The sequence below is a fragment of the Stigmatopora argus genome, chromosome 7 (assembly GCF_051989625.1).
Source record: "Stigmatopora argus isolate UIUO_Sarg chromosome 7, RoL_Sarg_1.0, whole genome shotgun sequence".
Lineage (NCBI taxonomy): Eukaryota > Metazoa > Chordata > Actinopteri > Syngnathiformes > Syngnathidae > Stigmatopora > Stigmatopora argus.
Window position 1 is genome coordinate 11,648,816 of NC_135393.1, and position 27,707 is coordinate 11,676,522.

At 41.7% G+C, this 27,707-nt stretch overlaps 1 protein-coding gene across 4 annotated transcripts; it reads left to right on the forward strand.

Moving 5' to 3' along the window:
- The first annotated feature begins 20 nt into the window (after positions 1–20).
- Positions 21–27,521, forward strand: LOC144077420 (nucleosome-remodeling factor subunit BPTF-like). Of its 4 annotated transcripts, XM_077605156.1 has the most exons (36): positions 22–1,061; positions 2,157–2,976; positions 4,796–4,847; positions 5,002–5,170; positions 6,000–6,257; positions 6,583–6,771; positions 7,131–7,300; positions 7,875–8,051; positions 8,134–8,315; positions 8,449–8,580; positions 9,937–10,066; positions 10,348–10,483; positions 11,220–11,519; positions 11,624–13,481; positions 14,433–14,557; positions 15,208–15,336; positions 15,431–15,581; positions 15,665–15,704; positions 15,786–16,011; positions 16,483–16,620; positions 18,361–18,488; positions 18,941–19,034; positions 19,139–19,299; positions 19,452–19,674; positions 19,755–20,035; positions 20,216–20,329; positions 20,660–20,821; positions 21,166–21,248; positions 22,297–22,522; positions 22,616–22,932; positions 23,013–23,186; positions 23,642–23,834; positions 24,153–24,237; positions 25,898–26,084; positions 27,059–27,120; positions 27,198–27,521. In XM_077605156.1, the coding sequence occupies exons 1-35, from the start codon at positions 455–457 to the stop codon at positions 27,093–27,095; spliced, it is 8,454 nt and encodes a 2,817-aa protein (XP_077461282.1). In that variant the 5' UTR covers positions 22–454; the 3' UTR covers positions 27,096–27,120; positions 27,198–27,521. The 4 variants fall into 4 exon arrangements, with proteins under 4 accessions (XP_077461283.1, XP_077461282.1, XP_077461280.1 ...); XM_077605157.1 differs by having other exon boundaries at positions 21–1,061; positions 6,586–6,771; positions 27,059–27,521; XM_077605154.1 differs by having other exon boundaries at positions 27,059–27,521.
- The last annotated feature ends 186 nt before the right edge of the window (positions 27,522–27,707 follow it).

The following is a 27,707-nucleotide window of genomic DNA, read 5'->3' on the forward strand; positions in this document are numbered from 1 at the left end:
TCTGTCAAGTGCATTTTTTATTACAAAGCGGCTTAGTCTAAAAGTGTATTTACTGCAAAGTAGAGTTAAATTTCTGTTTTTGTACGAATACGCTGATATAAACAGCATTTTGTGGATGCACGTAATCATTTGACGATGCTCTCTGCTTTTATTTCGACGGTCAGTTCCTGTAGACTACATCGAAACTACAGCTAGCTTGATGCAGGTTTGAGGCCTTCTGTGTTTTCAACGGAGAGAGAGCCAAGAAGAAAAATGGCGTCGGTTGGCTACCCAGAGCGGGACACCGGCCATTCACATTAAGCCTTCCGCCCCAAAATCCACACTGTGGGCTGGTTGGAACTTCTCGGGAACTTTCACATGAGCCGTTTGTGTGTGCTTTCCTAATTTTTCTCCGTTGCGCGTGGCATCTCGCGGCTTCGAGATTGAAGCGGAACAGAAGAGGCGCTCTCCTACAATGAGGGGGAGAAGAGGAAGGCCGCCCAAACTGGCAGCAGGGATGCGGGAAGGCTCACCCGTGCCAGCCCGCGGCTCTCGCACTGGAAGGAGCAGAGGGATGCGGGGACGGGGACGGGGCCGAGCACGGGGTCGTGGACGCGGCTTAACTGACGGCGCCTGTGTCACCGGTTCCGCCGAGCTGGATACGGAAATATCAGGCCCAGACAACTTTAATTTGTCTCGGGGCCGCAAGAAAGTTGCAGCCGCCACCCCGGAGGCGAGCGCGGCATCGCGGGGCAGAGGAGGCAGAGGGAGAAGCAGGGGTTCGAGGGGCGGCCGGGGCAGTAGAGGCGGAGTGAGGCGGCCTCCGATCAAGGTGGTCTACGACGACAACAGCGACGAGGAGGACGACAATTTAAGCTACCGATCCGAGGAAGACGAACTCCTCAACGACAACCCTTCTTCGGATCTGGAAGAAGAAGAGGAAGAAGAAGAAGAAGAAGAGGAAGAGGCCTTGGAAAACGAATCGGAATATTTGGAAGAACCTCCAGATGAGGATGAGGATGATGGCAGTTACTGCACCGAGAGTAGTACCCGGAGCCAAAGCACGACCGGGAGCACCCCAGGTACGCGCCCCTATTGCGAATGCACGGTGTGAGAATGACGTCTCCCAAAGTGGATTTTATCTTTACTTTCAAAGCAAAGGCGCATTGTTCAAAATGGAGCTTGCACGGAGAAACGGGCCTTTGTTTACCGGGTGCCCTGCTGGATGTCGCTCCACGGTTCAGCCGACTCGCGTGCTTCCAACACTTTTGTCCGATCAGCACATTTTTCCTGTCAGGGTTGTAGTAAAGATGTACATTTTCTTCTGCTAAACGGGTTTTGGACCCATTGGAACTTTCCAGGGTCTCAAATATCCCAATTGAAGTTTAATGTTTTACTTTTCATTCACTGCAATTATGTATACTTTAAAAGTCCTCACCAAGTCATCCTTCTAATGACCTCCCCAACAGTTTATTATTTCTTTAGAAGAACCCCTTTTCCCGAGTTTTCCTAAAATACGTTCTTCAATGGGGAACCTCAATTTAATTAATAACTTGAACTCCAAGCATGGACAAGCACGGTTGAGACTCCCGAATGAGTTTGACAGGTCTTTTTTTTTGAAGAGAGGCGCCTTTTCCCCCATTTGTTGCAAACCGCAGCTCATTACGTGTCGTTACCATAGCAACCACCTGTGTAATAATCTGGTAAGCAAATCAGAGATACTTGTACTGGTCAAACTTTGGTTTCAAGTCATCAATTGTCAGTACAAACGTAGAGTAAAAACAAACGAAAATGTCCATTCTCACGCCAAAATTTTAAGTGCCACCCATCATTTTTTAAACAATCCACATATAAAATACTACGGTGGTACTTCTACTTACAAATGCATCTACACACGAAATATTCAGGTTACAAATTGCCTCCATGCAAAAAAAAAATGTCCCAACTTCCAAGTTACGAAACGTCACGCGAAATTAAACATTTAACAGATTTATTGCTATTAGTATTCAGTGCTATTAAAAAGGCACAAAGTGTCATTTGCAATCTTCAAAAATCTCTAAAAGTAGAGGTGCTGTAATAAAATGTAGACATAAGAACATTTCTCAACGAGAAAATAGAGTATAAAGTGAAAATCTACCAGCAAGTATTCGTTACCTGTGTTTCAATCTCACCTTCAGGTCGAAGAAGTCGAGTGGTGCAACCCCAGTCTCCTGTCTTTGAGCCACAAGACATTCCACCCTTGGAGCTTCCCAAGTCCTCTGAGGATCTTCTAGTTCCTACCTCTCAGCTACTCAACGTGTCTGCCGTGTACGAGGTCCTCCGCAACTTTGGCACAGTACTTCGACTTTCTCCTTTCTGTTTTGAGGATTTTTGCGCGGCAGTTGCCAGCCAGGAGCAGTGCACCCTCCTGGCCGAGACTCACATCTCCCTTCTGAAGGCTATACTTAGAGAGGAGGACACCTCGAACACTACCTTCGGGCCAGCCGACGTGAAGGATTCTGTCAATTCCACGCTTTATTTTGTGGACGGCATGACCTGGCCTGAGGTCTTACGGGCGTACTGTGAAAGTGACCCGGAATATCGACACATTCTCCCTTTTCAAGTAGGAGAGGATTACCCATTTGAACCCTTGGAGAGCAAAATCAAAGTTCTTCAGTTTCTAGTGGACCAGTTCCTCGCGACTAATATAGCCAGGGAGGAGCTCATGTCAGAGGGCGTGGTGGCCTACGATGACCACTGCCGGGTGTGCCATCGCCTGGGCGACCTGCTGTGTTGCGAGACCTGTGCGGCCGTCTACCATCTTGAGTGTGTGAAGCCACCACTGCAAGAAGTGCCAGAGGACGAGTGGCAGTGTGAGGTGTGTGTCGCGCACAAAGTGCCGGGGGTGGGAGACTGCATCCCCGAAATCCAGAAGACCAGACCCTTCCTTCGGCAGCTGCCAGTCGGATATGACCGGCACAATCGCAAATACTGGTTCCTGAATCGTCGCGTTGTCGTGTAAGTCAGCTGTGTTTCCCTTGACTGTCAAATTGGGTTGTGCAAAACAAAAACAATGTTTAATCTTGACTAGAGAAGTGAGGGGAATTTGATCAATTCAGGGTTTTTTTTTTCTCTTCATACTTCATTAGGGCGGGAACCACAAATCTAGGCAATCACTAAAACTCAATAGGCGTTGGCAACAAACTGCCTGCCAGTTGCATAATAGTGTCATTTGAATTGAATGCCTTTTGTCATTATAGAATTACAGAATTATAAGAATAATGACTATGGTACTTCTTACTTATACTTAGTTTAAAAAAAATCTAATACTTATATTTGCAGTACCGTTGTCACCAAGGTCAGTGGTAAAGAAGCTTTAATAAAACCAAAGGGATTTAAAAAAATGTGTATATATGTGTGTGTGTGTGTGTGTGTGTGTGTGTGTATATATATATATATATATATATATATATATATATATGAATGTGTATATATGTATGTGTATGAATATATATATATATATATGTATGAATATATATATATATATATATATATATATATATATATATATATATATATATATATATACACATACATACACATACATACACACACACACATACATACATACATACATATGTGTATATATAGTCAATGTGCATTAATTGCAAACATTTTGATAAACTATTCAAGACTAGTGTGTGCAGAAAATAGATGACATTGTTGTCGTGATCACATTCAATGTATGCGCGTGTGTAATGTTGATGGAGTACAGGAGTGTAAGAAGGTTTTGTTTCCTTACTGCCTTCCTTTCTCTAAAATGCTTGAATAATTGCTTTTTTAAGATACACAGTATTTGTTCACTCACCTCATACAGTAGAATTGTCAATATAGTTCTGATTTAAAGATAAATCCTTTCTCACCCAGCTGTTTAGATCAGGGGCGCTCACACTTTTTTGCTCCAAGATCTACTTTTTAATGAACCAACCTCCTGCCATCTACTTTGTTGTTAGGGTTACAATTTTGGGGTGGGCAAAGCGGCCCTGGGGAGCCGCTGCAGGTGCAGACACTTTATCTAATGGGGGTTATGTTGATGTGAAGCATCTGACTGAAATCCACTGATTGCACTTCAAACATACCACCTTTGTGGAAATGTATCATACGTGACTTACTGCAGGGGTGTTGAAACTTTTTTCTCCAAGATCTACTTTTCAACGAGTTAACCTTCCACGATCTATCTTTTTTTTTACCGGCCATTGACAAAGCTCAGCAATTATGTAATGATATACCTCGGATTAGACTCTATCAACATGTATGGGTGCTTTAGCAATTCACGCTTTACGATTTACGTAATGGGCACACCTGATTTAGATGATAGCGTCTTGACAATCATTCCGTATGGATCACCTGAAGAATTCATGGTTGAACAGGCTTTGTCATTCAATGTTGTTTTAGCATCACTTCATTCTCCTTTCTCGTCCTCACACTTTTCTTCTGCTTGGAGTCCCTCAAGGCTTTCAAAAGAAAATCTGGTTGATTTGTGTACAGCCACAAAGTGTATTAGTAGAGAATTGAGATTACGCTATTGTGGTGAAAAATGGCTTCATTCGGGAAGAAAAGATTGTAGGAAAAAAATAGCACCACCATTTGCCATGAAAATGAGAAAATGTGATGGAAAAATGTCGATTGAGAATCGGGGAGGAATCACAATAACCAAATACTGTACAGCTCATGCATGACACACATTTTATTCAATGCATTTTTCTCTCAATTAACCCTAATCCACCATCGTCATTATGAAAATAGACCAATGTGTCTTCTCCATTTTCTCCTACAGAGAAGAAGATGGTGAGCAGGAGGATAAAACAATCTGGTACTACAGCACTAAGGTAATTCATCCATTTATCAGGGAAAATGTCTGTTATATAATTATTTTGGTATTACAGTATAATTCCTTTACTTTATGAGATAGTTGAAAACGAAAACAACCTCATTAGTGTATATTGGCTTTTACATATAGCCTGTTTGTCTTTTTTGTTCCAGGTCCAGCTAGCCGAGGTCATAGGATGCTTAGATAAGGAATACTGGGAGGCTGATCTTTATGCTGCCCTCGAGGAAATTCGGGATGAACTTCATGTGCACATGGACATCACAGAAGATCTCACCAACAAGGCTCGGGGTAACAACAGGTGTTTCCTCAATGTTGCCAATGGTAATGACTTCTTTATTTATTCTCTCGCTCTTGTTAACGTGAGGCTTGGAAATGGGAGATCATTGCCCATTCGTCCTCTCAAATTACAATTGAAATACATTGGAGAAAGTCTTATGTGGGTTTGTTATTATGTTAATTAGCTGTATTGTTACATAATAATGGGGCAAAATATTTACTTAGTTGGGTAGCTAAATGTAAAATTAAACAACCATTTGTATACAAGTAATTAAAAAGGCTTCACAGTATTTATTCATTCATTTTCTGAGCCGCTTTATCCGGGTCAGGGTCGCGGGTGGGGGGTGCTGGAGCCTATCCCAGCTGACTCCAGGCCAGAGGGCCTGAATTGGTGGTTAGCCAATTGCAGGGCACGAGGAGACGGACAAATGTTAAGACTCACTCTCATACCTAGGGGCAATTTAGAGTGTCCAATCAGGCTACCATGCATGTTTTTTTAATGGGGGAAGAAACTGGAGTACCCGGAGAAAACCCACGCAGACCTGGGGAGAACATGCAAAATCCACACTGGTGGCCCGATCTGGACTTGAACCTAGGTCGACGCGCTAACCACTCATCCGCTGGGCCGCCCCTCTTCTCCACAGTATGCCCCTGTCAAATCAGAGAAAGTCTGTTAAACCTCGAATTGGCAAATATGACAACTTCCTTCAAGAACAATGAAGAGGTTTTAGGTTTTCATTTGTCAGTTTTCAGTCAAAATACTTCATTCCTGTAGGAGTTCAATTGTCTTACTTTACTGGCTTTGTCTCACTAGAAATGTCTGAAAAAGTAAAGATAAGAGAATGACTTTATAATTGCTCACTTTTTCATCCAGAGGAAATTCTTGAGCGTCTGCGAGCCAAGAAGGAGGAAGAGCTAGCGGAAGTAAAAAGACAGGCAGCTGAGGAGGCCCTTAAAGCTCGTCTAGAGCAAGAGAAGGAGGATGTAGATGTTGAAAACAATGTGAATGAAGATGCCAAACTTGGTGAAGGGCAGCAAGATATAAACATCAATGAAGACAACACCAAGGAGGAGGACAAGGAGACGAATAAGGACACAGAAGGAGTGAAAAGGGATGTTGTCAAAACTGGAGGTAATTATTTCTGATAATTTAAGTCTCAATATTCTTTAAAAATCACTGCTTATTGGGAATTAAAAGTATGTTAGTTCTGAAATGTAGTCATTGATCATGAGCATTACTTGCGTGTATACCAGTCAGCCAGGAGAGGGAGCCACGGCCTTTACTTATAGTATAAAGCTGCTCAATCAAGAAGTCCACACATATTAAGCCACAATTTCAAATCGACTTGTCTTTTTAAAAATAAAGTCATGGCAACCAAAGCTAACATGTTTTTTTTATTTAAACTAGCCTTGTTTATTCACTAGTTGAGTCCAAATGTTTGCTTTTTTTCCTCCAGTAGTACAACCACCATCGGACTCCGTTCCTGTCAGTGTTGAAGGCATCCCAAGTCTCGGCCATCTCAACCAGAATGTTGAGGAAAACAGTAATAGCAGCATGGGCATCATGGTCCCACCTAGGGGTCCTGAACCCCCAGACTTGGCTGACAAGTCCTCCCAGTCATCCCTGGCAAGCTTTGAAGACACAGGTTAGAAACAACATGCTCCACCAACTAGTGAAGAGCAATGTACCAAGAAATGTACCGTTACAGCTAAGTTTCCACAATGACTAGCAGAATTTTGACCATGTCAGTAAATGCGTTTTTATTTTTTTTTAAATTTTAATTTAATGAAACGAATTGAAATTTTGTTTGTCGTCATTTATTGTTATCGGGGTAAATCTTCCCCGATTTACTGTCGTCACTATTTAAGGCCATACTGCTCAGCTCAACCACCAATTTGCGTACTGGTTAATTACATCGTCTAGGATTGGTTAAAATTTTTGCACATCTTTGTGCAAGTCACTTGTGCTTTCCACCTTTGACTAGAACTGACATTGGGTTTTCAGGAGATGGGAAAGACCCCAGCAATGGGGAATGTCTCAGTGGTAAAAAGTCATCTGCTACTCGTATGGTGACCCGCCTAAGGAACCCAGAAAGCAAGTTGAGCCAGTTGAAGAGCCAGCAAGTGGCTGCTGCACTTCATGAGGCCAACAGGGGCTTCAAGGAAGGAAAAGAGGTGAGGAGACACTAATTATGCTGTCTGGGTTGTGAGCTACCACATAATGGGTAGAGAAACTGTATTGCAAATGTTGTTTTGAGTTGTGACGTGTAAACGGGAAATTTCAGAAAGCATGGCTTACGCACACATTTTCAAAACTAGGTAACATATAAAACAGTTTTAATTCAACACTTGCTGTGCGGGTAATCCATAATTTAGTCTAAACTATTTGCTTTAAAGCAATGAAAAAAGTATATTGTCACTTATGTTTCCTTTACAATAGAAACAAAAACACATTTAATGTTTCACTGCTGCTATTACGATTACCCAAATCACTAATTATTTTAAAAAGAGGCAAGGCCTGACTGAAAATTTATTATGTACTAAAAACACTCCGGGGAAAATACTCACAGATGACAAGAATGTAACCAACGAGACTTTAAAAACAACTAGTAAATATTTTATCAAACATCAACCAAAAACAACCAATACATCATATGGACATTTACATAAGCATGATGAAAACTGTTAGTGTTTCTTTATTAATCCAAACTTTTAACAAACTCAAATCTTTTTCTTTTCTTGTCTATAGATTCTCGTAGTGAATGCACAAGGTGACGTTACCCGTGTCAGTACACGCACTAAGGACGTGGTGATGAAAGGGACCATCTGCCAGTACTTCAAGCTCGGTCAAGAAGGCAAATATCGTGTTTATCATAACCAGTTCAGTACAAACACCTTGGCTCTGAATAAGCACCAGCACAGAGAGGCAAGTAGTGGTCTTTACTCAGAGAACATCATTTAAACTCTTCTCTAGATTCTCTGATGATTTCAATCCACATATTCCCTAGGATCATGACAAAAGGCGGCATCTCTCCCACAAGTTCTGCTTGACTCCAGCAGGAGAATTCAAGTGGAATGGGTCCATCCATGGTTCCAAGCTTATTACTATCTCTACAATAAGGCTGACAATTATCCAACTGGAGAACAATGTTCCCTCACCATTCATGCACCATAACTGGGCCTCACACAGGTACGGACATATGCAGAACATCCCTTTTTTTGCACACTTGTGATTACTCATCGTATTTTTCGGACTATAAACAATCGCTGATGGTCCAAACGTAAAGAAAAAGTGTTCAGAAATTGTTTTTTTTTCCTCCTAGGACCAACTGGATCAAAGCTGTGCAAATGTGCAGTAAGGCCAGAGAGTTTGCCTTGGCTCTGGCCATTATGGAGTGTGCAATCAAACCTGTTGCAACTATGCCCATCTGGAAGGATTCACTTGGCCACACCAGGTACTCATAGCAGGTTATCAGCATTTTCCTGTGTCCACTTCAAGCACAAAATAGATTTATAAGTACTATGAAATCCCGCTACTCTGGACCCCATCGTGGCGCAATTCTTATTATACAGCTGTGGACTGGGCCAAGGAAACAGCAGTTGCAGGACCTTGCTCACTACTGGTAGTTTTAAATTCCAGACAGACATTGCTTTTTCTGAGGTTTTGTCCACTAAATCTAGATTACAATGAGTTCCAAGTTAGTTAGACTGTTTGCTTCATTCAGCAGTGAAGGCCTTTATGGAAAAATAAACACATTCATGTAGACTAGATTAGATTAGATAACTTTATTCATCCCGTATTCGTGAAATTTCATTGTCACAGTAGCAAGAGGGTGAGAATGCAGACGAAGAAAAAGACATTTGAGACATAAATAAGTTAATTAAAAAATCCATAAATAAATATATATATATAAATGAATAATACATAAATAAATATATATAAATGAATAAATACATAAATAAATATATATAAATGAATAGATACATAAATAAATATATATAAATGAATGAATACATAAATAAATATATATTTATAAATGAATAAATACATAAATAAATATATATTTATATAAATAAATAAGCGTGTTGCTGATGTACTGTATGTACTGATATCATTATTTATAAAGTTTGTTCCCTCATTTACAAATGCTGATATATCCAACTATGCATTTAATCTATGCATAATGAGCATGTGTACTTAGTCAGAGCGTTTTAGCAGGCGGTGGTGATTCTTACCAGATCAGATGAAAAGGCCCACCCTAGCCGCGAGGAATAATATTTAGACTACAGGGCCGCTACTAGTACCACCCACTTACAGCACTCAGCCACCATTGCTTGAACACAACACCCCTATTTTAATGAAGCCAACATTTCAGAGTTGGAACCGTAAAGTGAATATCTAAACAATCCAGCATCAAAAAAGAGAGAGCAGCAAATACATAGCCACTGAGAGGAGTGTTATGGGCTATTTACACAGTCACAGCAATGAAAAGTCGGATTTCTCTAAATTTTTATATACTGGTTTTGGCCACTTCAGTAAAATAAATAATGCCTCGCTTAAATAAAATCCTGTCATTTCACATAATAAAAAAATGACACTACCACTAATTCTTACGCATGACTATTCAAACAGCGAATAACAGGAAAAAAAGCATTTTACAGACTGTTATTGCATTGTTGTTGAAACAACACACATCACAAAATTTAGGACTGAGTTCATACCAACTAATGTAGATTTTATCACACAACGCATATTTATTCCACTACCTTAAACACTATTACATTTCCATTCATAAAATACCTTTTTTCAGGTTAAATCGCATGACTTCCATGGAGCGTGAGGAGAAAGAGAAGATAAAGAAAAGGGAAAGGAAGTTAGAGGAAGAAGAAACAATGCAACAGGCCACGTGGGTCAAATACACTTTTCCAATTAAACACCAGGTAGGTTACATTTAAAAGTTTGTACCTTTTTTTGTATTTGTTGAAGTGGAGCTTATATTTTCTGTATGGTCTAATGTGCATTACGTATTAATGCTTTCAACCTATTATAGTGTTAGTAGAGGTGCCACTATAATTGAAGTCAATTTAAAATTGGTGGTCAGTAACCAAATATAGTTCTTTCTACTCCACTTTCTACTCTAAATTCATTCTACACATAGTTTCTTTCTCCTAAATAACTCCACTGATGACTTATTCTTTGCACTTTTCTGCCCTCTGCGAAGGTGTGGAAACAGAAAGGCGAGGAGTATCGTGTTACTGGTTATGGCGGCTGGAGTTGGATCAGTAAGACCTATGTCCAGAGGTTTCTCCCGAGACTCCCAGGCAACACCAATGCCAACTACCGCAAAGAACTTGAAGGTCTGAAAAAAAATGATGACTTGGGCTAGAGTGGCGATGCGGTCAATTATGTTGCCATATACTTTGTAATCTTATTTTGTATGTACCTCTTTTTGACCGCACAGTATCTGCTCAGCTTATATTGGCTATACTCTGTTTTATACAGACAGGTAATCTGAGGTAATATTTTAGTAAATAGCTTGGCTATCCTAGTTTTGTACCGTCTTATTTCAATACGGTAAGGTGTTTAGATTTGGTGCCCACCATGCTTGAGAGGAGTACCGTTGGGTTTTTCTCTCATTCGTCAAACTTTCATGAGTAAATCTTAATTTAACATATAAGGGGCCGTTTCATCCCAGGTGGTTGACATGGGAACATGAGTTTCAAAGGAAGTTGATGGCAGTGGCGCTCCCATTTTCATTGTGTACACCAGGATTTGATTGCGCAGGGGTTTAATGATAGATAATCATAGATAACATATATAAGTAGATTGGAATTGGAGCGAACAAACCCTCAAAAGATGGTGGAAAAAATATTTGAAATTAAAGACAAAGAAATGACGATAATGAAACAAAAGAAAGTTTTCCAAAATTTGAGACCAAGAAAGAAAGGTCTATATAGAGCTTGGCCTCAATGTGAATGTGGAAAGAACACTGTGTTTTGCTGTGTCTAAAAATTAAGAGTCATTTCAGTTGACCACAATTGTATTTCACATTGAATGTACTTGTTCATTTTTTTTACATTTTCTGTTCCCAAGATGCTAAACTTGGCCTAAAGTGCACCTTGTTGGACTTGAGTCGACGGCACAGTGTACAAGCACCTGACATTAAGGAAGTCTCTAGCCTAAACAGTGAAACAGCAGATAAAGACTCATCTCCATCTAAACCCTCCCAAGGAAATCAGTTGCTAGATGAGGTTTTGCTATCTAGTGAAAAGATTGAAAAGGAATCGAAAGAATCAGATTTTAAAATGGAAAACGCTGAGGAACTGCCTGTGGACAACTCACCAGCGAAGACAGTGTTGGAGTCCACTTATTTGAAATCAGATGATGAGAAAAGTAAGAATGTAACAACACAAGTATGAGAAAATTATTTGTACCAATAGATGCTAATGCTCGGTAGAACTGGTCTGAAATTGTAACGTTTATTTTGTATTCTCCAGTGTCCAGTATTAAGGAGGAGTCTGTGAAGGAGGAGATTACAGATAACCCCCTTCGTCCTTTTAACTACGACGTGGTGGATGTCAGTCAGGGCTTCCACACTCGCATTCCGTACAATAAGAAGGTAAAGTCCTCCAAACTCGACAGTCTGCTGGAGCGCCGTCTGAAGCAGCACGTGATTGAGGAGAAGACGAAGAGCGTATCTGCATTCAAACCCAAGACCCCTCCCCCCGTTTCACCCTCCTCTTCCGTTCCACCGTCACTGGGTACCCCAGTCCGACCACGGTCACCACTTAAACCCCAGTCGTTGGCTCAGACGCAGCTCAACGTGATCAAAGCTGTGTCAGAGGAGCAAGATTCTTGCACGATTCCAATTTCTACGCCTGCAGATGGAGGAATTAAAGATGACAGTCAGCAGGCTGTCATTTCTAGAACCGTGGAAGATGCAGTTTCTAGAATTTCATCCGATCCAAGACTCAAAGGCAATTGCAGTTCTGTTCCGGAAAGAGATTCTTTTTCACCACAGAAAGAAACCATTGCATTGTCACAGGAATTGAAAGTAGATTCTATTGAAAGGACTACGGGGCCAAAAGATTGCTCGTCGGAGCAACAAAAAGACAGTCCTTGCTTAGACGCAACTAACGATGAACTTATTGAAAATACTGGGTCTGAGGTACCTAACACACATTCCTCTAGAGAGGCGGACTCAGGCGGGACACATACAAACGTTGTTGACCAAATAAACAGTGAGAATTCACACTCCCTGAAAACTTCACAGAAAAACCCAGAGACGCAAAGCTCGGTAGAGCTAGCCACTGAGATAAATGGCACGGTGCCTGAGGTAAACCAGGACGATATGCAAGATGCTGAGGAGACAAGTTCTCCTGTTTCAGTTCCTCAGGTAAATGGTAAGGAAGGTTTAGGGGCTGAAGTCAAGCTTAGCAACTCTGTGGTAAGTCCAAATAATAATGTTATACCTAACAAAACCAAGGTGAACAGTATTGGTCAGGTAGAAAATGAAGGTGTAAGCACACAGCAAAAGCTTTTGGTAAATGGAGATTTGGCTCTTGTGACCAAAAGTGAACATGCAGCAGAAAAAGAGCAAAACTCTTCAAAAACATTTGAGAGCAACATAACCACATCAGGTCAGGATTACCAACCACCAGTGAAGATATCAAAGCTGGACAATAATATTGAATCTCATATTTCGAGCTCTTTGCAGCTCAACAGTTCGCTTGACTGTAAAACCACCCCTGTGGTCAAGATCATCAGAATGGCACCTTCGCCTATACCTTCAACGGAAGAGTCCAGTTTAAGTGACGAGTTTGCAGAGATCAGTGACCGTGAGACGACAACACCTTCGAAAACGCTTGTCAGCGAGGGAACAACCAAGGATTTGGCCACAGAAAGCGCAGTATCCACACTGGCTACCATGACCAAAAGAACCGTGACTAAAATACCATCTTCCAGTCCATTAGAAGACAGTCACAGTGACCCACTGGCTCAACAGGAGGCAACCCTTTCACCCGCCACCAATAAGTCAATAACCGAAACCAATGGTACAAATTCTGAAACACACGCAGACGTATTCCAAGAAGGCTCAACAACCAGGGGCCGAGTACACCTGCGCAAATTCTCCCGCACCAAAAAGGTGCGCTCGGACACAGCGCTTCCTTCTTATCGCAAGTTTCTCACCAAGAGCAACCGCAAGAGCATTTTTGTGTTGCCGCACGACAACTTGAAGGTGCTGGCGAGGAGGGGAGGATTCCGTGAAGTGCCGGTGTTTAACTATAATGCCAAGCCGGCCCAGGACATTTGGCCGTATCCTTCCCCAAGGCCCACCTTTGGGATCACCTGGAGGTAAATTATGCCTTTCCATTTTGAGACACTCACACTCTGCCAACAATGCATTAATCAGAGTAGCAAATATGTGCTTTCTTCGTTGAAAATACAATCAAAGTTCTTTTCCCTACTACTTTTCATTTGTTTAAAAGCATATTACGTCAGTCTGGCAGGCCTGAAATTAAAAGTAGAACCCTTATAAAATTTGCTTCTATTTAAAATACATGATAATTTCGTAACACGCAACCTGAGAAAACGTTTGTTGATTCACCTTAACATTCATACAGAATAAGAATGATAATTAGGCACTGCCATGTAATTCCATAAGCAATTTAAATTTCACTTGACATTATAGTTTACCTTCAGTTTCTTCATTGGCATGCACAAATGACAGAGCCAGTATTGATGTTCTTTCTATGGTCGCAAAGCTTTCACAAAGGATAGGAAATATGCACACAGACTGTTTTGAGAAAATTATTGCGTGTTGACATGTTTAAGACTGTTAGCTTCATGACATGTGTTCCAACCGTCAACAGAGTTTGTGGTCAACGATAGTATCCGCTTCCCAGGTTATAAAACGATTTACTGCAATAAGTGGATTTTAGTTATTCCACTTACATAGTAGAACAACTTACACAAACAAACATCTCCCCAAACACCATTTTGCTTTTACAACATCGAGTCCAATTCCAAAATGTGTTGCCTTGTGGATTCTGAAACAAAATGAGTCACTGGCTGTCCTGTTGTCATACCACACTAATTAACTACCTGACACCAGACAGTCAAGAGTACCAGACACACTTCCTTCAACAACCATAAAATAAACTAATCATCTAACTAATGTTAGCGTTTCACCATGAAGCAAAGTCTAATTATATTTTATAGTTGGAGAGTGATTGCAACTGAAGCACCATCATTTCACTGCATTTAGCGGGTATTATTGAAAAATACTTCCATTTGTATGTGCAGGTATCGCTTGCAAACTGTGCACACTTTGGCTGGTGTGAGTCTGATGCTGAGACTTCTCTGGGGCTGTTTGAGATGGGATGACATGGCTGTTAAGCCATCCGCCGCCGTCGGTACTACACGAACAGGTAGAGCTATCCCGACCGACCTCAGTGCTACCCCAAATACCATTTCCCTTTCTTTCCTGGAGCACTCCAAAATCAAGTGATATTTCATTAGGACATTATTACTGTAGGCAGCCCGCCGGCTCGAGTGGTTAGCACGTCAGCCTCACGACTCTGGGGTCCTGGGTTCAAATCCCGGTCGGTCCACCTGTGTGGAGTTTGCATCTTCTCCCCGGGCCTGTGTGGGTTTTCTCCGGGTAGCCCGGTTTCCTCCCACATTCCAAAGACATGCATGATAGGTAGGCTGATTGGACACTCTAAATTGCCCCTAAGTATGGGTGTGAGACTGAATGATGTCCGTCTCCTGGTCTGAAGTCAGCTGGGATAGGCTCCAGCACCCCCTGCGACCCTATTGAGGCTAAAGCGGTTCAGAAAATGAATGAGTGAATTATTAGTGTGGTATTTGCGATTTTCCTTTACCTTTTTAAGACTTTAGGAAACCAAGAAATAAGGTTTGTGGGTGTTGTCATACATAAAAAAAAGAAACTCAGATTGAAATACATCCATTTCCTGTGGCTGACACAGGTGTTATGTTGGAGATCATTTCCTCCATTTTTCGGGCTCTCCTCTTCATCGTCATATCAACCCAGCCCTATCCCCACTCATTACCACAGAGACGTCAGACACAGAAATCACGACCACCGAGATCATCAAACGGCGTGACGTGGGACCCTACGGCATACGCTCGGAGTACTGCATCCGGAAAATTATCTGCCCACTGGGAGCTCCTGAGACCCCCAAAGGTTAATTGCTCTTTTATCGACAATTCACAATCCACAATGACTAGTTTGAGTTGTAAAAAGACATAAAAAGATTGATGTATTTGCGCCTGGACAGAAACCCACACCCCACAGAGGAAAGGGCTGCGCTCCAGTGCCTTGCGTCCCAAGAAACCCGAACCTCCAAAGCAGACGGGCCCTATGGTGATCGAGACATGGGTTGCTGAGGAGGAGCTGGACCTCTGGGAGATAAGAGCTTTTTCAGAGAGGTCAGCACAAGATGCATATTCCAGGGAGTCTGGAGTGTAAAAAAATGCTTTTTCACTCAAAATTGTCATACTGCTTTTCCTAGGGTCGAGAAAGAAAAAGCTCAAGCAGCTGAACAAGCTAAAGTGAGGGTGTTCATATTATTTTTTCAATCGGCTCATTGCTCTATTTTTGACTGGTAGTCATAAACATTTCAATGGTTTCAGAAACGTCAGGAGCAGAAACCATGCTCGGTCACAGTCACTCCAACAGGAACGCCCGCGACACCGGCTGCGACGCCTAAGGTCATGGTGGCTTCATTGTCAGGCCCGGGAACTCCGAATGCTAAAGTGGTGCTGTCCTCAAAGATGGGAACGCCCGTCAAATACCAGCAGACCAAGAACTTTCAGCAATCGTTTGCCACGTGGATCAAGCAGAGTCAAAACTCACCAGGTACTGGGTTGAAAATCTTCTAAATCTTTTAATTTGATAGAAAATGCCAGATAAATTTACTTGTTGGAAATTCAATGCTTTACTGCCAATCATTTTATCAAGTTTTGTTCATTTTTGGCTTGGTCACATTGTAGTTCTAGTTTCCTTTCGAGGTCCTTAATGTCTGATAACTGGGGCTTCCACATTAACACTAATACGATTAGACAACTATTTTGATAACTGCTTGGTCGTTCTATCTTTAGTGGTGAAAAAAACCCATAAAATCAATACACATGATTTCCTTCAATGGGGCACACAAAATGACATGGTAGGTTGGATATGGTCTGCAGGCCTTGAGTTTGATACCTGTGATTTAGTGCTGATAATCTGCTTATTGTATCTTTTTTTCTCTCCATTTTACCATTCGAGTCATAAACTTGGTCAGTACAATATTACATTTGCTGTTTTTTTTTAATGTGTCTGCTTATGCAGAGACCACGGTGACCACGACTGGTGGACACACATTTCAAATTACAGGAACCACAGTGGGTGGGAAGGTAGTGACCACCAAGCTGCCTCTTCCAGTCAACAGCAAGCTCATCACCGTCAACATGGCAACTTCCCAAGGAGGTAGACCAACTTTTATTAACTCACACCTGCTCTGCTCAGAAGCAGGCAAAGGGGTGACAAGTTATTTTTATGTGTTGTGAGTTGTGGTACAATTCTAAGGTTTCTAATGCAGCTATTCATCCAACATCATTGTGGTGTTTCCTTAATGTCCGCCCACCCATTCAGTCATCAGCTTACTTTGGCATGGATGTGTCTGGTTTTACCCTGACAGGATAGTAATGTAATGAAAATTAGCTATTTTAGTTTAATGTTTCAGGGATGATACGTGTATTTGGTCTGGGATTTTTTTTTTTAATGTAAACTGATATTTTTCCTCTTTTTTAAATCTATGGCAAAGTCTGGCCTTTGTAAAAGTGGATTGTTCTTTTATTAGTTGATGGATGTTTGCTAGTAAAATAAAGGACAGCAACTAAGTGGGTGTTGTGGAATAACAGATTTAAAATCTAGGATATTATGAGAGGTAAACATGCATAAATGTATAACTTTCCACAAGCTCAATTCCGGACAACTTCAAAGGGGATGCATTTTAACGACAACATTGGCAAACTGTGCAGATAACCACGTTAAAATTATCTTGCCAAAAATTAACATGATATTTATTACCCTTTTGAAGTAACCTTAAAGGAGAAACCTAAGTTTTAGGTGGAGTATGACCATTTAATGGACATGACTATTTATCCTGCATGACGGCGGGGCACACTGTTTGTTTTGGAAAGGCTTAAGGAAGTTAGGCAGGAAAACAAGTTTACCCTGAGGTCTACTTCTTAGACAGGTAACCCTCTATTGCGGGATTTCAGTTTTCTTCTTCGCCCCCTTCACTTTTGAAATAAAAGTCTGCCTCCAACAGTCCAAGTCCCAACTTATCAAGCTCCTTAAACAGCCAGTCCGTAGAAATCGTTTTTTTGATGTTTGTGACCAGAGCAGAGACACCCTGTGTCTTACAAGCAGGTTTAAAGTCACTGTTTGAAGAGGGAAATTCTTGATGTAAAGGTTTACCTGCCTGGTTGTGCTTTAAAAAAAAACCACAGCAGGATCTGAGGGGCCAAGAGTGATACTCGTAAGATTTCTATTTGAGCGATCAACTTCACATGTGTTTGCACGGCAAATATGAAATGCTGCCTTTGTCGGATGAAAGTTAAAAGGTTGTGAATAATTTATGAGGGGCTCAAATACGTTGGGGGGAACCCAAGTAAGCTTTCAGCAAGGCTTTGAAGATTTTGTTTACCTGCTCCACTAATATTTGCCATCGCTGTGATCAAATGTTGGTCATCTTTCAAAGAGTGAAGCTCACAAATAATGCATTGAGTCATGTCAATGCCCGTGTACAAATGCTTGCTTGTAGTTTGCTGTCGCTGCCCACGGTATTGTATTATATTGGGAATGGTTTATCTGTGAATATTTCTTAGCGTAGTCGAAATGTGTGGCGGGCGCAAAGTATTGTAGAAAAAAATCCTAGTCTGAAAGCACAGGGGAAAAAGTTAATAACTGAAGTGGCTGCCAATGATGACAATAGTGGACAGCGTCCAATCCACTGAGTTTATTCCCCAAGTGTAATTAACTGTTGTATGTAACGCAACAATAAATCCAACACTTGTAGCAACTTTATTTGTTCTTTACCTATATGTAATTTGTGTGCTGCTTGGTTTAATTAGTGTGTTGTAGCATATTTGTGTTTTCGTGTTCTGTTGACATTTTTGCACCTTTTGACGTTGTTTTGTTTTTTTACAACCCCCAAATCAGGTGGCGTGCAACAGAAAGTGCTGGGTATCATCCCCTCTGGGACAACGGGTAGTACGCAGACATTTATCAAATTCCCTCGGACTACACCTGTGAATATCAGGCCCAATATTTCAGCCACACAGCAGCCGGTATGCTCTTCCTTTTTTCATTGAATGTCCATCTTTGTGTGTTTATATATAGTAACATTTCTGCGGTTGTATTCGAGTTTGATAAGAATAGACCTTATTATCTAAGATATTGAAAAAAATGTTTTCTTTTTGGGTATTTTCAATATAATCCAATATATATATAGCGAAAGGACTTGAATAACTGTTCGGGAGTACTTTGTTTGACACAGTATGATATTGTTATAAATACCAGGTAGTTGATATGGTAAAAATATCAGATCATAATTTTTTACAAAAATAAAAAATCAACTCATTGGCTGCCAATGACGCTGATAGAGGTCCAGTTGGACTGCGGTGAATGATCACTGCCGTCAGTCCTGTTGTTCAATCACCTTGTTCTGATACTAAATGATAAATTTGTCTTCCCAAGTCAATGTTTCGTTTGTCACTATTTTCTTCTTCCTTGTGGTCAGATCCGGTCTGGTGTAACAACGATTCGAACCCCAATACAGCAGGGTGCGTCCATGGGAAAGACAATACTTAGAACACCACTTGTAGTCCAACAGGGTAATTCACAATTTGGATTTTTTGGGGACTAAATACCTTTTGAATAGCTTAATAGTTTTTCATTTCTGATACAAAAACTAATTACGTCTTCTGTTGCTTTTTAGGTCAGACTGGACAAGTGGTAAGTCAGATCGTACAAGGCCCGGCAGTGTCCACTTCAGTTTCTGGAGCCAGCCCTGTCGCCACGGTTACAGGCTCAGCTAGCCCTGCCACAGCCGGAGTGACATCCGGCCAGGTTAAACTCAACATTTCTCAGCTAACCCAGGTTAGAGATTATTGTGAAATCATCATTGATCTATATGTTATTACTCCTCATTTCACTGTATTTACGGTTCTTACTGTTACTTAACCCAAACTATTTTTCACTGGGTAATCTTGGATTTGTAACCAGAAGGTTTATCATTTGTCCCATTACAGAAGCAGCAGGCTGGCTCAGGTGTTGGTGGCTCCCACCAGGCTCTCACAGTGATGATTCAAGGCCAAGGTCAAACTACCGGCCAGCTTCAGGTCATACCTCATGGAGTCACAGTCATTCCGGGTCCTGGCCAGCAACTCATGCAGGCGACCCTGCCCAATGGCCAGATGCAGCGCTTCTTATTCACACCCCCGGCCGCAGTGGCTACAAGTGCACCGAGCCCAGGTATGACTGCAAACACATTTTTAAAAAAGCCATTTTGTTTTGTCATTAACAGTGACTCATCTTTATCTAAAACTGTACAGCCGCCACACCGTCCAACCAGCCCAATTCTGACTCCACGAAAACACCTGCTCAGCCTGTTCAACAGGCAGCTGCCCCAGTTCAGCCAGGGGCAGCAACCCTGGCGACCACCACAACCCCTTCAGCATCCACTCCACAAGGGCAATTACCCCCACAAACGCAAGCCCACATGCCCATTCAATCTCCCACCTCGCTGCAAGTGACCACACAGGGTGGAACAGCACAACTACAACTGCAGCAAAACCCCCAAATCATCATGTCTGGACTGCAGCAGCAGGTCCAGGTCCGTTCTACGCTGCACTTATGATTTACAAAGAATGTGTGCTGTCATTATTGACAGACAGTGTTATGGATGCACTCAATTAAATCCAATAAGCATTAAAAATGAACTCTTTCAATGCTGTTTTTAGTCATTGCCTGCTTTTCTTATTTCATTTCTATTTCTTTTATGTCAATGATTTAGGTCCTGGCACAGCTGCAGGCTCAGCAGACTGGCACATCACTACCACAACACTTCAAACTTCAACTTCCTGTTCAGATACAGCAGACGGGCCTCACTTCGGGTCAGGGAGGACAGGTAATGCAAACATTTCACTCAATCTGACATTTTCTTACACCTCTTCCCTACTGTTTAAAGAGCACCTAAATGGTCAACTTTTCACCATGTGTCACTGGCATAGGTACCGTATTTACTCGCGTATAAGCCGCACCCTTAAGATTGTTGAATTTTACAATTTCTCGCATATAAGCCGCCCCCTGATTCACCTCCATCCTCAATTCAGTCATTTGTTGACCGACAAATGCGGCTTATATGCGAGTAAATACTGTAATTAGTAGTTCCTACTACCCCAATCATTCAGACTTCTTTAGAAGTTCATCTTGTCATCTCACAATGTTGTCCCCGCAGATCGGCAACGTTGTGGCCATTCAGGCTGCTTCCGTACAAGAGCAGCTGCAGAGGATCCAGCAGCTCAGAGAACAGCAACAGCAGAAGAAGAAACAGGCTGCAGAAGCCAAGAAAGAACAAGCCTTGAGCTCTGTAAACCAGAAGGACATCATTCAAAAGCAGGTGTGGGATGAAAAACCCACCACATCCAAAAGTTTTATTTGCTGGAGGATGAATAGTACTGAAACTTAAATTGGTGTTGTCTACACTTAGCCTTAAAATATACAGTATATCTAGAATTTAGTGGCAACTCGAAATATGAGTGACCTGACTTACACATTTTTCCAGATACATAAGAGGATTTTTTAAAAATCTGACTCACAAGGTCAACCTTGAGATACAAGCTTTGGCCTCCCTAAAGCTTCATCTTGTAAGCTTAGAAATGAAGCAACTTAAACTCATAAGCCAAGGTGCCACTTGATAGCCCTGTCAATGCAAATTGATTTAAAAGGTTGTCTTTTTATTAGGTTGTGATGAAGCAGAATGCTTTGATTGAATATCTGAAACAGAAGAAGACTCTTACACCTGAGGAGAAAGAAGAGAATCAGAGGTCAGTTGAACATGTTACCCCTGACCACGCTCTCTGTAAACCTAGAAACTGACCTTGCAGGGACTAATCAGTTAATACATCTATTTAAATAGTAGTAATCCTGATATGGCAAAAGGTAGCTAATATAAATGCTAGAATGCCAAGTAATGTTAAGATCTCTCCCTTTCTTGTTCTCTATGTAACTGGATGATGCCCTGACCGTTCACTGACTCTGACACACATGTGTTTGTGTCAACACCATTGCCAATTCACACAGACCTGAAACACCAGAACCAGACTATCGTGACTTGGGCATGGCAGCTCCTTTGGCAGTCTGACTGCGCTTATTTTCCATCCGTTTTCCATTCTGTTGCCTTACCACTTTGTGCTTTTCCTGCAAAACATAATTTGAATCACTTCATCACTCTTGACAGTTACACACACACATAGTATTTTCTTAAGTGGCCCTGCTATGTCCTCAAAAACTGAGTGTACTTAATAATTTGGACCATAGTGTAAACATTTTAGTGCCCTACATCGTCCATGCACATCGGCTGCAAATCCTGGCCGATGATTGACCCCGTCAGCCACGAGTATGCTTGTGTGCCGTTCACACAAGTGGTACGCCAACAAGGCGCTCTGTTGCTCACTTGAACTGAAATTTTCTCCCCCAGCTGTGAATGTTGGCAGACACAAGTGAATGTACAAATGACGCAGTCATAGATTACCCACAGTTACTGTGACAAAATATCAAATTTAACTCAGAACTTGTCTTTTTGATTCCTGTTTCTCATTTTTGCTCCTAACTGGCATCAAAACGTGGGTTCTGAACATTGGGAGATATTTTCCCACTAGTTTCAAGACAATTTTGAAATTTAAAATCGATAAATTGGTTGCTAGTTTAATCTGTAGTCCATCAGTGAATAGTGTTCAAATGCGTATCGCTTTCTTATGACTATTCACAGGTAATATTGTCTTCCACCTGCCACCTTTTCCACTTCTAGTCAATCCCAAAGTTTTACGGATAATCATTTTAAAATATTTTTTCCCGTTGTCTCTCTGTGTCCAGAATGATTGTATGCAATCAGGTAATGAAGTTCCTCCTAGACCGAATAGACAGAGACGAAAGGCAGGAGGCCAAGAAAAAGAAGAAGGAGGAACAGGTAGAGTCCAAGAAGAGGTTGGCCACCGCCAATAAGCTTGCCTCGCTTCTTTACCGCCACAAAGAAAGCCTGAAGACGGAGATCCTGAAGAAGCGGGTGCTTCTTGATCAGCAGCTCCATCTAGAGGCCCAGGTATTGAGCCATGCTGGAAAATTTCAACATTGGAAAAAGATCAGTTTGATAACAGACCTCATGCTTAATCATTATAATCTGTTTATTCCTCAGGAGGAGCTGAAGAAGGACCTTTTGAGGATACGAAGGGAGAAGGAGAAGGCAGCAGCGCAAAAAGCTGCTCAGGTGGCTGCCGCCGCCGCTCAAGGCCAGGATCGACACCTTCACGCACGCGTACACAACATAACCACTCAGCAGCACCACGTCACTACCGTCACACCAACACACAAGAGAAAACGCGACGAGGAAAGGGAGAGTGCAACATCGGCCAAATCCAAGAAGAAGAAGATGATCTCCACCACCAGTACCAAGGAGACCAAGAAGGACACCAAACTCTACTGTATCTGCAAGACACCCTATGATGAGACCAAGTATGAGCCAAGGGCTTACTGTTCACCACATTTTAATGTCACAGCAATGAATTCCTACAGTGATCGTCCTCATTCTGAAGGTTCTACATCGGCTGTGACCTGTGTACCAACTGGTATCATGGCGAGTGTGTGGGAATCACGGAGAAAGCTGCCAAGGATATGGACGACTACATATGTTTGGAGTGTAAACAGGGCCACAAGAACACCAAAGAGGAGCTCTATTGCATTTGTCAGACTCCGTATGACGAATCCCAGTAAGTAGTATTTCTACTTTATCACATCACGAGAGCACGTGTGTTCAGTCCCATTTGTTGACCAATCATGTCAAAGTTTTAAACTTGCTCTTCCTCTTTCCAAGATTAACACTCCCAAGTTTGATGACTATGCAAGTCATAGTTTTCAAATTAAGACAGACATATTCTGGTCAATGATAATTTGAAACTTGATTTGCCTCATTTTATAGCGTACTGAATTTGAGGCTATTTATTGAACAATTGCTTTAAATTACAACCTTGTTCTTCATCTGCCCAGGATACACTCTCCTACAAAATATGATACGTGTGATTTTTGTCTTGAAATAAACACAAAAAGATTCCAGTTAAATACAGTATGATGTTTTAATCCTGTCAAAATTCAAGGAATATTCAGCATTTGGACACCCAATGTCAATTTGTGGGTAAACCTATGCTGTTTTTCTTTCCCCTCCTAGGTTCTACATTGGTTGTGATCGGTGTCAGAACTGGTACCACGGTCGCTGTGTGGGCATCCTGCAGAGTGAAGCAAACCACATCGACGAATACGTATGCCCGCAGTGCCAGTCGACGGAAGACGCCATGACAGTCCTCACACCGCTCACTGAAAAAGACCTGGAGGGCCTGCGGAGAATCCTGCGCTCCTTAACGGTGAGTAGAAAACTAGTCTTGAAAGCCTTAATTAAATGTCAAGCTTAATTCTCATGAACACAGATTGAAAGCAAAATTACTGACAGATAGCGCTTCAGGGTTAGTTTATTCTCCATGGAGCATAGGTCTCGGAGAAGTTGCATCATAAATGCCCCTCTGGAATAGACTAGCCATCAAACAAAAGCCTTCTGTGTCTGACTTATCATTTGTCTCGGTCTCCTACTTTTGGCTGTTTTTTTGTCACTGTTGACCCACATGTTTTCAATATCACTTTCACTGAGCGATATCTCAAATGTATATATCTTTTCTTTTCTGCAGGCACACAAAATGGCGTGGCCATTCCTAGAACCAGTGGACACAAGTGACGCCCCTGACTACTATAAAGTTATCAAGGAACCAATGGGTGAGAGTTTTGTCAAGAAATCAAGTTGACGTTAAAGCGGCCCGCAAACCAACCCGAGTCTGACACCCCTGGTTTAGACCTAAATATCCTGATTCAAGCGTCATTGATTTTTCAATTTAATTTGGCCTAATTTATCCCATTTTTATTGACAGTGCAGTGCTAGTTTTTGACTAGACAGCGTTGTCTCACAAACATTTTTCCCTCTAGTGTAGGGGTGGGCAATATATTTAAGGTTTTTATTTAAAATCAAGATCTCGTTGACACACAGAGCAAGAGAGAGACAGTGACCACTGTTCCTGGCTGCTCTGAGCAGTCATGGTTTAACTTCATTTTGCATGGTACCAAGTTAATGGGGAAGGGGGGGGTCGCTGGGGCCTAATTTGTGGGTAGCAGCCCTTTCACTGGCTGACCGGGCAGTTGAAAGGAGACGAGCTCCATCATGTCACCAAAAGCCGCTTAATTGAATCATATAATTGAGGCACACGTTTGAAGTGTCCAAGATTAATGTTATCACTTCATGAGCAGCTGTCACTGTCCGTTTATGTCCAGCGATGCAGCTATGCTCGTCAAAAGAGCCAGATATGTCTCGTCGACAACACTTTCCCGACCCACATTAGAACAATTTAACGATATTTTGACGTTATGAGATGGTATGGCGAAATCAAACTAACTAATCAAGGTAATATAGTCCATTTGAGACAGCTAATGCTTATGACTGTGTGGTCATATCAAGTTTTTTTTAACCTTAGCCAGGGTTCTTGTAGCTATTAGTACACTGTCAATTTCAATTTGAACATTTTGCATGCTTAACCCTCTTGACGCAAAGGTCATTTTACCAGGCGCTGTTTTCCGGTCACTGTGCCCCACATTGTCTTACTGTACACCGAGTGAGGACACACTGTCATGTTAAAAAATGGTAAAGAAAATGTATTCTGATATATTGATTGAGGCTGCTTCTGAGCTTAAATGATCTACAAAAAAGGCAAAACTCAGCAAGGGGGTCCTTCCTCAACCTACCTGTTTTTCTTCACTAGTTACTTTATAGCATTTTGCAAATGACACACATTGAGCAGCTCAAACATTCAAGCCGCTCGCTGCCCGGAGGCGTGCAAAGAGGAAGCCCGCCGTCTCAGATCAAACCAGCCATGGAAATGTAGACTTGCGTCAACGGGGTCTTTTTGAACATTTAAATAAACAAACCGTTAATGAGCTGGCCTGGTTCTGGCACAGTCCCGGTGGAAAGGAGACTGCCCTCCCACACACACTTCGTCCCTGTAAGTTTAGCCACCACAAGAAAAAGACCCTGTTGGCTTTTTTTTTAGGAGTGTGGTATGGGGGGGCTTTTGCACGGTGAGATTCCATTTTAGGAGGTTTCTCAGTGAGATCTGATGATGGAGAAGAAGGGGGTCTTTGATATCTGCTGTAAGTCGTACACGCCTGGATTCCTTGATGGGTGGGTTGGGGTTGCGGAGGTTACCATGTATGATGTGCTGGAAGCACAGCCCCGCAGCTGTTCCTTCATCCACTGACACGTTATATATGAGGTCAATTAGCAATCTTCATTTATTTTTTATTTTTTTTAACTCTCTACATCGTTTACTCTTTTCCACCTCCAAAAATCACATTCCAAATTCACGTCTTTTCAACGTTGTTTTCTCAGACCTTTCGACCATGGAGGAGAGGTTACAGAAGCGCAAATACGTCAAGCTAACAGAGTTTGTAGCGGACATGACCAAAATCTTCGACAATTGCCGCTATTACAACCCCAGCGACTCCCCCTTCTACCAGTGTGCCGAGGTTCTGGAGAGCTTCTTTGTCCAGAAGCTCAAAGGCTTCAAAGCTAGCAGGTAAGAAGTGACACTGTGGCCTCAAAGTGGTCACTACTGTGGACTTTTATTCAAAAGACTCATTCAAGTCATCTGGGGAGAAATCTCCCATTTTTAATGTCGCAATGTATCGCCAACACCCAAAAAGTCTTAATGTCAGTTTTTTTTCCATGCTGAATCAGACCTATTGCTTAGAGTATATTATCATACTTGAATACATCAAGTGTATTTTTGCAGTAGTTCACTAGTAAAATAGGTGCATTGCCTCTGTAAAGGTTGGGGAAACTGCTTTAAACCGTAATTTGCATGTATTTATGCCCTCCATTCTCTCTCTCTCTGTCTCTCTTTTACAGATTGTGATGTCAAAGTCCTGGGTGCCAGGGTCACTTTAAAAATAGACCAACAAAATTCCCAATCAACAGAGGTTGCTGTTTTTCTACTGGTGTTAAACAGCAATAAAACGAAAAATATTCATTGAACCCGATCCCACATTTGAGGAATGGGAATGGCAGCCATGTTGGTAACACAAAGCGTTCAAGAATTGTATTTAATGCACCTCGACAAAGCAGATGACTGCTATATCGGGTTAATACCAGATGAAATTGTCTCTCTCTGTGATTTCAAATTTAATTTATATGTTCAGTTTAAGATATTAGCCCTAGTACACTGACTCCGATTATTTAATATCATTTTTTTCGTCAGCATATTATTTGATCCAATTAGATTGGTTGTTATTCCATGTAGTAATTCCAGGTCATAGAACAATAGCTTCAAGATTCTAGTTGTTTCCTTCCAAAGGCCAGTGTATTGCTGTAACCACTTCCAACACTGTTTCACCAACATGGCTGCTCGGTCTGCATTAAAATGTCTGACCCACTGGCATCCAAAACATGTTTTTGTATTTTCCGTAGTAAATATTTTTGTCATATTGTAAAGCTTTTAATAAAAAAAGAGGAAACCACCAACTGTTTTCCCTCTCTTTGCCATCTCTGTAGGTCTCATAACAACAAACTACAATCAGCAGCCTCTTAGCGCTCTCTTAAAAAAAGAGATAAAAGTAAGACATGGATGACAGTTTGATTGATAAAACCTTCCACACTTTTCCTGCATCTCATGAGCCGAGGTCACTTCCAGATGAAAACCCTCCCCTACCATTGGATAAATGCTCGAGCGCCACCACAGCAAAGAGATGGGAAGTGGATTATTGTGCCCTGTGAGGTTCCATATGAAGATTGTGATAAAGGTTCCATGCTTCAGACCAGTGCGGGCCAGTGGAAACATCCAGTTACCAAAGAAGCCAAACGGCACCGCCATTTAGGTTGGTCACTCAGTCAGCTATTGTGTTCGATGAGAATTTGGAAGGAAATCGTGCAAAATGTTTCTTGGGACTCCTCCAATCAAGTCCAGGTGTGCTCACACTCAGTTTGCCATACGCGACTTTTCAAACAACAAAATCATGATCATCTAAATATACATAAATTTGAAAAACATATATCACCAAAAAGTATGCTTGGGGGGTCTTTGATAGGCTATAGAGGCTAACTTGGGGGTCCAATCAAGACTAGGTGTGCTCACACTCAGTTTGCCACAAGCGACTTTTCAAACAACAAAATCATGATCATCTAACTATACATCAATTTGAAA